The sequence below is a fragment of the Bufo gargarizans genome, chromosome 7, assembly GCF_014858855.1.
Source record: "Bufo gargarizans isolate SCDJY-AF-19 chromosome 7, ASM1485885v1, whole genome shotgun sequence".
Taxonomy (NCBI): Eukaryota; Metazoa; Chordata; class Amphibia; order Anura; family Bufonidae; genus Bufo; species Bufo gargarizans.
This window is the reverse complement of record NC_058086.1, coordinates 10789641-10800271: the sequence shown is the minus strand read 5'-3', so window position 1 is coordinate 10800271 and position 10631 is coordinate 10789641. Positions and strand designations below refer to the sequence as shown.

The window sequence follows — 10631 nt, the reverse complement described above, 5'->3', positions numbered from 1 at the left end:
GTCGCAAGAAGCGTGTGGAAAAACCAAGGCGCAAAATAACTGCCCATGAACTGAGAAAAGTCAAGCGTGCAGCTGCCAAGATGCAACTTGCCACCAGTTTGGCCATATTTCAGAGCTGCAACATCACTGGAGTGCCCAAAAGCACAAGGTGTGCAATACTCAGAGACATGGCCAAGGTAAGAAAGGCTGAAAGACGACCACCACTGAACAAGACGCACAAGCTGAAATGTCAAGATTGGGCCAAGAAATATCCCAAGACTGATTTTTCTAAGGTTTTATGGACTGATGAAATAAGAGTGAGTCTTGATGGGCCAGATGGATGGGCCCGTGGCTGGATTGGTAAAGGGGAGAGAGCTCCAGTCCGACTCAGACGCCAGCAAGGTGGAGGTGGAGTACTGGTTTGGGCTGGTATAATCAAAGATGAGCTTGTGGGGTGTAGAATGTGCTCTGCTTTGCAGGTGCCTTAAATTACTGAAGAACAACTATATCTTAACTCAGTGTTGGATTTATTTATAAATAGGGATATATCTACATTCTAAATACAATTAAGGGAATGGGAGAGGGGATTGGAGGGGGTCAGGATCCTTGAGCTAGCTACACCATTCTCTCTCTCAGTCACACATGCCATGGGCTTTTCTTCTGTACTCAGAACACTCCTCTCCAGCAGGTCTCAGCGAATCACATTCTTGATTGTAGAGTCCAGGAAGACTTGTCTTGTCCCAGAGGTCACCAAGGTCACCATTGCTCTTACTTGTAAGTTAGGTTAGTGCAGGTAATTACACAGGAAGAAAGTTGTATCATATACCCCTGCCCCCATCCCAGCATATATGTACTTGCTGACATAGGTGTGGGCAGTAAATACCAGCAGGGGGTCTGGATTTCCCCAGGATGTGACAGTCCTGGCAGATCTTCCTTTCATCAGTGTCCTGCCCCAAGAACCCTTTGATGGTCCTAATTTGCATACCAAGCAGACCCGGGCTGATTCAGTTCAAGGAACATCTTTGCATCAAAGCTGTATCATAGATGTCAATTTTATCAGTTCCAACATTCCCTGGTCTTGTGCCTATTGGCACACACAATCAAAAAAATAATCCACAGAAACTTGATATCTGCATTACTCCAGTTCTGCGAACTTTCCGGCATTGCAGCCTTTCTTCGGAAACAGTTTCTTCGTCAACATGGGCAGGCATAGACAGAACAGGAACCCATTTATTCAACAGTCACACACTATTCATTATGGATATTAATACATAAATAACAAGTCACCAACATCCCTCATGATAATCACAGGAAAATCTACATATCCTACATTGATATCACATACAGTATATAACATTACACCATGCTAATTGACTCGATCCCTTAACCAGATTGTCATTTCACTACCAACTAGTCTTGCTCGTCAGCTGCCTTATATAACTGGAATATGGTCAAGCCCACTTTAGCAATATATGACAGCCTGTGCATTTGCAAAAGTCCAGTCCAGCTGAATTCTACTTCTCACAAGATCTCATAAAATAAAAATAAACAATCAAAGATACATGATAATACAGGTGATTCTAATGTACGTTGTGCTCTATATTGGCCAATAAGCATAAAGTGAAACCTTGGACTGTTACCCATAATGCCATACTCTGCATGATTTTAAACTAGACATGTGAAAATTCAGGCCTCATTCATGATAATCGAGTACACTATTTGAGTAAATTAATCACCAACCACATGCTACAAATTTCTGGCATACACATTTACAATTTCCAGAAGGCTGAATAATTTTTCATGTTGGTCATCCCACCTTCTTACCCCTGTATAATAGGTGCTGCAAGGGACCTATTAACCAGCTATTCAAAGGCTCAAAGATGTGCCTGAAGATTGAATAGACATGGCCATATCAGACTACAGACAATTCGTTTTTAGAACTTCAGTATGGCTTATATATTGATAGGAACTTCTGCTCCCTTCATTTTCCACTCACTGATTTAATGGTGCAAGTAAGAGGAAACAAGAAAACAAAAAGAACTCAGCAATATGGTGAATTTATGCAAAACAACCACATGTGTTCTTCTATTGTCCATGGCAGGCCTTCCCCCATGTAGACTTCTAGCTGATGTCCGTGCGCATTTAAATGGGGCACTGTCATCTTGTTTCAAATAATCTGCCACACCTCGCAAAAAAAATCCCAGTCGCTCTTTTTTTTTTGAAGCAGTGTCTAAGATCTATCAATAAAATGTGCAAGATGAACGCTACGAATGTAGTCCAATTGCCACCACAATATTGGGCTGCTGCTACTTCTCCAGGGTCCCAAATTTGGATATGTAATTTTGCCTCATTATGGATCCTGGAAATAAAAATCAAGAGCAGTATCATTATTCTTAGCAGTCAATACCTTTCTACACCTACATATAACCTCACTAATATGCCTAGGTTCAGACCAGACGGTAATCTAAATCCATCCTAGCAGGGGGGTATTTGTAAACCACACAAAAACAAAACCAAAAAACAAAACCAAAAACATGGCTTTCAAACACATTCCCCCATTTGGTACCATACTACACTGGTACCATACTAACTACAAAATGACCAATCTGGTAAACAACTTTGAAGTTTAGTGCCTACCCAAGCAGTAGGTCTGTATATATAAATAAAAAAAAAAATACAAAATACTTGTTAATTTGAAAATGTTAGCGAGGAATACAAATGCACAGGTAGAAAAAATAAAAATTAAATCACATATGTAAAAAAAATAAAAAATAATAATAATTCTGCTGGCCCTTAACACATCGCACACAGACAGACAGACACATACTAACACCATCTCCCAACTCAACTTTTGTTCTGGTGTGTGAACAAAGACATCTTCCTGTGAGATCCATTGAAAGAGCAAATGCTATTTACACCTAAAACACAAAAGGTCATGGGGGGGGGGGGAACAGAAAATACATTCACATCACAAAGGTAGAGTATACAGTACATGACTGTTTCAACCAACAAATGCCTGACTGTTATTTAATTGTTTGCAAACAATTACTAATTATTGAGCTCATGATACCACATGGTGACTATGAAGACCTTTTTAAATTGATCTAACTAATGCTTAACTAAATGTAGTCCGGACCACTCCACCTAAAACCTGTGAACAAAACAAAAACATTAGTGTTTGGCCAGCTTGACTAAGCTGCCTTCAGTGGCTCCTGAAAAAGAAACACAAAGACAATTATTACACACAATTATCATTATAGTCAAATCCTTATACTCTAAGCCTTGTCCTGTTATCTGTACGGCTAGAATATAAGTCCCATATTCTTTCTAAGCTAAGCAGGCATTGCTCACAAAGTTTGCCATATTTGTTATGAAAAATGGTAATGCTATTTGGGACCAACTGCATACCAGCCAAAATGGAAGATTAGTCCAGGGTGCAAACATTGGTATGCTCGTCCCCCATGGCTGTTGGCTATTCATAGGATGGGGGCCATTGTTAGCTGAAACCTCCTCCTTTTGCCCCTCAGCATCTCCTGACTCCCCAAGGCTGTTATCCATGACGTCAGGCTCCTGTGGTATGCTTTCCTTGTCCTGGGTGGATATACTTTTATCATCCTGTATCAGGCTTGAAATATCGGGGGTTCTACAAAATCTCTGAATGTGCCCTGGTCTGTGACATTTGTAACACCTGATGAATTTCTTCCTTCTTGTACCTCTGCTTACTACTGATATATCTGCATCTGATCTATACCCATCACTGGATTCTTCACACCAGTCTCTAAGTATATTGATAAAGCTCTGGTATGAATTGGCATTTCTGAGGGCAATCCTATTAGGATAGTTCACATAACAGATATTGGCCATTGAGTATATGAAGCTCGGATCATCAGCAGACATACCAGGACAGTTATACACACTTTTGTACAGTGAAAGATATTGGTTACAGAACAATATAGGGTCATCTCCTCTTCTAAATCTCATTCTTTGTAATGTATTTATCCCTCTATCATCACGACTCTTTAACGCACGCTGCAGTTCTTTCATCCTTCCCTCTGCATCTAAGTTATCATTCTCATATGCAGATACCTGGGCTGCTAGAGGTGCTGGTACCCAAGCCTTTAGAAGAGAGCATGCATCTTTATCAGTCAAAGTGTATTTCTGTACAATAGCCTCAAATTTATTAGACAGGCACACAGGTGACTCCAGTGTATTAAACTCACCCAGAATCTGGCACAATGTAAGTTTTTCATTGATTGTGAGTACACTAGTGCCCTCCCCTAATATCCAGGAGCATTTGCTAATGCCACCTCATTGGATGTATTCACATCAGCGACAATACAGATATTGGCTGATGGACTCCTTTTCTTCCGTTCATTGAGGCATAATATCCATTGCTCTTTTCTAAGTAGCTGGGAGTTTGCATCTTCCAATTTCCTCTCCAAAGACATTACCAATTCCTCCATATGAGATAACTATAGTTGCAATGAACCAACAAGCCTACTCTTCATATCAAAGTTTGCATTGCATTGTTCCAATTGTTCTTGGAGCTCACAATTTTTTTCGGATAAATTGCACACTGTAGCCCTCAAGTCATTCATTTCAACACTGGAGGCAGTTGCAATGCTCCTAAGATTATCTCCAACTTTCTCTATCTGCTCTCCAAGTTGACTCCTTTCTGCTCTCCATTGCTCCCCCATTTGCTCAGAAATTTCTGTGATTCTGAGCAATACCGCAATTTCGTTAGCCAATTTCTCCTTGTTACCTTTTTTTGTAAGCGGTCTACTCTGCAGCTCATCATTATGTTGCTGACACTGAGACAACAACGCATTAACTTGACTCTTAAGAGGTTCATCTGCACAGGAATGATACTTGGCAGAGGCATATTTCTTAACATAACTATAGGCCAGTTCCATTTCGCCAATGTACACTCAACACAATATACAACTATTAATATAAAAGCTATTGTACTGCCAATACACACTCACAAGAGAACAAGACAAAGAACCAAACTTTTCAGTGTTCCCACAATGTCTTTACATATATGCACACACTCGGTCTGAACTCAAGTCAAGATTACAAACAAACACAAATTATTCCTCTACAGAGAATCCACACTTTCCTCTGCTTAACCCTTATTAACATACCGCATTCAATACTTTATCCACTATTACAACTCCACATACACTCAAGGACAACAAACAATTAGAACTTTTGCATATCCAATGAATAACTCACCACACTTTCAATCCTTCTACGAAGTCCAAGATCCAGCTAACTTCACCAAGGATCTGTGCAACAGGTCTGGTCTGTTCTTTCAGCAATTTGAATTAGAGCAATTCCGTCTTATAGGTTCTATGTGGATTTAGGAATTTCCACACTCTTTCTGGGGTGCCAAATGTAGAATGTGCTCTGCTTTGCAGGGTGCCTTAAATTACTGAAGAACAACTATATCTTAACTCAGTGTTGGATTTATTTACAAATAGGGATATATCTACATTCTAAATACAATTAAGGGAATGGGAGAGGGGATTGGAGGGGGTCAGGATCCTTGAGCTAGCTACACCATTCTCTCTCTCAGTCACACATGCCATGGGCTTTTCTTCTGTACTCAGAACACTCCTCTCCAGCAGGTCTCAGCGAATCACATTCTTGATTGTAGAGTCCAGGAAGACTTGTCTTGTCCCAGAGGTCACCAAGGTCACCATTGCTCTTACTTGTAAGTTAGGTTAGTGCAGGTAATTACACAGGAAGAAAGTTGTATCATATACCCCTGCCCCCATCCCAGCATATATGTACTTGCTGACATAGGTGTGGGCAGTAAATACCAGCAGGGGGTCTGGATTTCCCCAGGATGTGACAGTCCTGGCAGATCTTCCTTTCATCAGTGTCCTGCCCCAAGAACCCTTTGATGGTCCTAATTTGCATACCAAGCAGACCCGGGCTGATTCAGTTCAAGGAACATCTTTGCATCAAAGCTGTATCATAGGTGTCAATTTTATCAGTTCCAACATGGGGCCTTTTCGGGTTGAGGATGGAGTCAAGCTCAACTCCCAGTCCTACTGCCAGTTTCTGGAAGACACCTTCTTCAAGCAGTGGTACAGGAAGAAGTCTGCATCCTTCAAGAAAAACATGGTTTTCATGCAGGACAATGCTCCATCACACGCGTCCAAGTACTCCACAGCGTGGCTGGCAAGAAAGGCTATAAAAGAAGAAAATCTAATGACATGGCCTCCTTGTTCACCTGATCCGAACCCCATTGAGAACCTGTGGTCCATCATCAAATGTGATATTTACAAGGAGGGAAAACAGTACACCTCTCTGAACAGTGTCTGGGAGGCTGTGGTTGCTGCTGCACGCAATGTTGATGGTGAACAGATCAAAACACTGACAGAATCCATGGATGGCAGGCTTTTGAGTGTCCTTGCAAAGAAAGGTGGCTATATTGGTCACTGATTTGTTTTTGTTTTGTTTTTGAATGTCAGAAATGTATATTTGTGAATGTTGAGATGTTATATTGGTTTCACTGGTAAAAATAAATAATTGAAATGGGTATATATTTGTGTTTTGTTAAGTTGCCTAATAATTATGCACAGGAATAGTCACCTGCACACACAGATATCCCCCTAAAATAGCTAAAACTAAAAACAAACTAAAAACTACTTCCAAAAATATTCAGCTTTGATATTAATGAGTTTTTTGGGTTCATTGAGAACATGGTTGTTGTTCAATAATAAAATTAATCCTCAAAAATACAACTTGCCTAATAATTCTGCACTCCCTGTATTTCCCAATGTTTTGGGGTGTACCTGAATAAAAAAATAAAAAATACATTTAAAACCAAAAAGCAGTGTAGGCCTCCTCCTCCTTTGCCAGCTCCACTTCCACCTACACCGCCACATCCACCGCCTCCTCAACCTCCTACTCCATATGGACCTTGTCATCCTAGATCAAGATTATTAGTTTTAATTTTTACGTATTTTATGTTATTTGAAGTCACTTCCCTATCCACATTTGTTTGCAGAGCACTTGCCATGCTCTTAACCACAATTTGCTGGCATTTGCAGCCCTCTAGCCCTTCAGTGACATTTTTAGAGCCATTTTAGTTCTCAAAAGTTCGGGTCCTCATTGACATCAATGGGGTTCGGGGTCAAGTTCGGGTCCCGAATTCGAAATTTTTTGTGAAGTTTGGCTGAACCCGTCGAACCTGAACATCCAGGTGTCCGCTCAACTCTACCCAGCACCACTGCAGCCTCGGATCCCGCTGTTTCGGGAGTCGATTGCCCCCCACTTTGCCCCTTCCCAGCCGGCAAAGCAGACGCCCCATGCCTCCTGCCAAAGCGCTAGTCAATAGCCAGGTCCTGGATTATTTAGCTAGAGCCCGGCAGGAGGACCAGTTTCATTTATATGCCAGAAGTCTGGCAACTTATTTGTGGAGTTTGCCTCCAGAACAATTGCTGAGAACCAAAGTGGCTCTCGGAATCGTTCTGGAGGAAGCCACTCTGCCAAATGATCCGATAGACATTTTTGTGGCCCTGGAAAATTGGCGCACCCATGGGCATATGTCTGGCCCCCACCCAATGGCCATTCCACAGGGTTCACAGGGTCCAACATATTTCCCCAGTAGTAGGGAACATTATGTCCTACCAAGTCGGCCATATGGCCATCCATATCAGGCCCAGACTTCCTATGGGCAGCCTGTCCCCTCCTCATCCCAGGCTGGCCCATCTGTGCACTCTGGCCCCACTTCACAACCCTCCTACTATGGCTCTCAGTTTCATAGAAACATAGAATGTGTTGGCAGATAAGAACCATTTGGCCCATCTAGTCTGCCCAATATGCTAAATACTATGGATAGCCCCTGGCCTTATCTTATATGAAGGATGGCCTTATGCCTATCCCATGCATGCTTAAACTCCTCCACTGTATTTGCAGCTACCACTTCTGCAGGAAGGCTATTCCATGCATCCACTACTCTCTCAGTAAAGTAATACTTCCTGATATTACTTTTAAACCTTTGCCCCTCTAATTTAAAACGATGTCCTCTTGTAGCAGTTTTTCTTCTTTTAAATATTCTTTCCTCTTTTACCTTGTTGATTCCCTTTATGTATTTAAAAGTTTCTATCATATCCCCTCTGTCTCGTCTTCCTTTCAAGCTATACATGTTAAGGTCCTTTAATCTTTCCTGGTAAGTTTTATCCTGCAATCCATGTACCAGTTTAGTAGCTCTTCTCTGAACTCTCTCCAAAGTATCAATATCCTTCTGGAGATATGGTCTCCAATACTGCGCACAATTGTCACGACCCTTGGTCATGGTCGTGACTCCTTGGGAGCCGCATGCGGTTGCCCGTGGCTTGGTGTTGTCAACCGCAGCTGGGGGCACTTAGTTGTTTGCCTCAGGTGCGGTTGCCGCGGACAATAGGCATGTGTGCGGTTGCCCTTGGCAACGTGTGATGTTGTGCACTTCCTTGTTTGTTTGTTGTGCACGAGGTGATGTTTAGTATGCACCTGGACTCCTCCCTTCACCTGCGGTTGTCCGCGGCAACGTCTGGTGATGTTTGCATGCTGTGGAAGTGTCTCGGCCTGTTGGCTGTTCTGGAGGACACGGTTGCCACGCATGCCGTTGCCGTTGGAGACAGGTGAGTGAGTTTGTGTGCTTTCCCCTTTATGTGAGTTTCCCTTCTGTGGTGCTGGAAGGGTTAACTTCCTTCCCAGTGTGTGTGTGATGTCACTGGGTGGGTCTGACCGTTGGGTGTGGCCACTTGGCCTATAAAGCCTCAGTCCCTGGCTGGGTTCAGTAGGTTGCTCTCAGCCATGCTGGCTGGAGCAGCCTCCTGTCTCCTCCATCTGCCTGGTGGGGACCATCCTTCTGGTCATACTGTCACGGCTGGCGGTGGGGGAAACCCCCAGCCGTGCGGTGCCAGGAGAAGGTAGGGTTACCACTTGGCCGGGACCACAGAGTTAGGGAGCAGGTCACCTCCTATAGCGTCCCTAACGCTGACCCTGTCTCCTGTCTGCATGAGCCGACCTTGGTGGTAGGGGGGCTCATACGCCGGAACCTAAAAGTCCCTACAAGCCCTCAAGTCGGCCCTGAACTAGGGGACAGAGTAAGACAACCTGCTCCTCCTAGACACGGAGGAGCAGGAGTCTCAACGGCCAAGCAACACAGGGGGATACAAAAACAGCTATGGCAGTGGCAGGCAAATGGAAACAACTCATCACTCACCTGCCAAAGACAACACTACCAGGAACCCATGTGCAGGTGCTGTAAGTACAATCAAGTAAACTTAAATATGGATTATTCACATATAATCACTCACATAAATCTTTGAAATCGTATTTTAGTGATCTGGATAAATTAAAACTTAGCTTTTATTATAGCTCTATAAGATGAATGAGATTTTGTTCCTCAAAGTGGAAAATAAAGAGGTAGGTAATCACAAATTGCTCGCAGCGTCCCACGATCTAACGGGACTTGTACTGAGGGCAATACTAGAATGTCCACAAAGGCAAGGAATGAAACGACTGATGTACTCCAAACATAATGCTCCAACGTCTAGACAATTAGGGTGGTGCACATCAGTATTCAAACCGCAAGGTAGTCGGGGTTGGCACACATAGGCGCCAATATCTGACACATCAAGGTGGACATATAGCAAGTATTAAACAACAAAAAATATATATGCACAACGACAAACACAACACAAAGAATGACATGGATGCATAGATATCCGTGTTACATATTGTACACTGATGCATCCACAGCATATAGGTGCACGGCGGCACCGCTTGAAAGAAAGACACACCACCAGGTGTCCTACCGTACAGATTTGGTGTACTCCGGGCACCTGTGTTCTTGAGTCTTTATCAGGCAGGGTGGTCCTTTTCCGGCAGTTGGAGGATACTTGAAGGGAATAGAAACAATGTTTTTCCTTCCTATCCCTAATTGGCCCTCGCAGCCCTACAATAAACCTCCGAAACTAGCCACGGGGTGTCCCACTATTTGGGCCCCCGTCCGGAACCTAGCCCTGGAATTGTGGTCCCTAAAAAGGCCCTACAAGGATCCCTACATGCACGTTTCTGGGGTAGGGGAATGAACCCCTCCCCTCATCAGGGGATATAATTTCTATGGGCCAGAAAATACAGAAAGAGGGTCACCAGAAATGGTGGCTCTCCTATAGAGTGAAGCGCACAGGTAGGTGCGCGACCGACAGCGGGAATAGAGGAGTGGGGACAGATGAAAAGAGTTCCCTCCCCCTTGACAATAGAGTGGAGCGCACAGATAGGTGCACAGCCAATATAGCAGTGAAGATAGAGAAGGAGGACAGATATAAGCGCCCCTTGTCTTCTTGTAGTGCACAGGTTGGTGCCGCAGGCATATATGTTACCTGATCTGGAGGTGTACGCGTCCTCTCTTTTAAAGGCTCGCGCCAAGATGTCAGCACGTCGCGCGCCATGATGACGTCAGCTGTCACCTAGTACGGCGGCTGGCGGTGATGACGTTTTGCCCTTTCTATGCGTGTCATGCCCATACGCCGAATGGGCGCTGAGCATGCGCAGTTGTACGCGCACATTATATTTCCAATATCATCGCGTTATCGCCTGAAATGATGTGTCCAGGCCACAATGCGCAAGGATAATTATTGGATTCCAGT

General features: G+C 43.6%; 1 protein-coding gene across 1 annotated transcript; it reads right to left on the bottom strand.

Annotated features, from left to right (window-relative positions):
• Nucleotides 1-3150: 3150 nt before the first annotated feature.
• On the bottom strand, nt 3151-4892 carry LOC122943641 (posterior protein-like). Its single transcript, XM_044301533.1, has 3 exons — nt 4742-4892; nt 3585-4256; nt 3151-3191 (listed from the first exon to the last, which is right to left on the bottom strand). Exons 1-3 carry the CDS (start codon nt 4890-4892, stop codon nt 3151-3153), a joined length of 864 nt encoding a protein of 287 aa, XP_044157468.1.
• Between the last annotated feature and the right edge of the window lie 5739 nt (nt 4893-10631).

Coding starts and splice junctions, on each gene's coding strand:
- LOC122943641 (XM_044301533.1), bottom strand. CDS start 4,892: ATGGAACTGGCCTATAGTTATGTTAAGAAATATGCCTCTGCCAAGTAT. Junction 4,257..4,741: donor TAGACCGCTTACAAAAAAAG/GTAACAAGGAGA, acceptor CCTGGATATTAG/GGGAGGGCACTAGTGTACTC. Junction 3,192..3,584: donor CCTGATACAGGATGATAAAA/GTATATCCACCC, acceptor TTTCTTTTTCAG/GAGCCACTGAAGGCAGCTTA.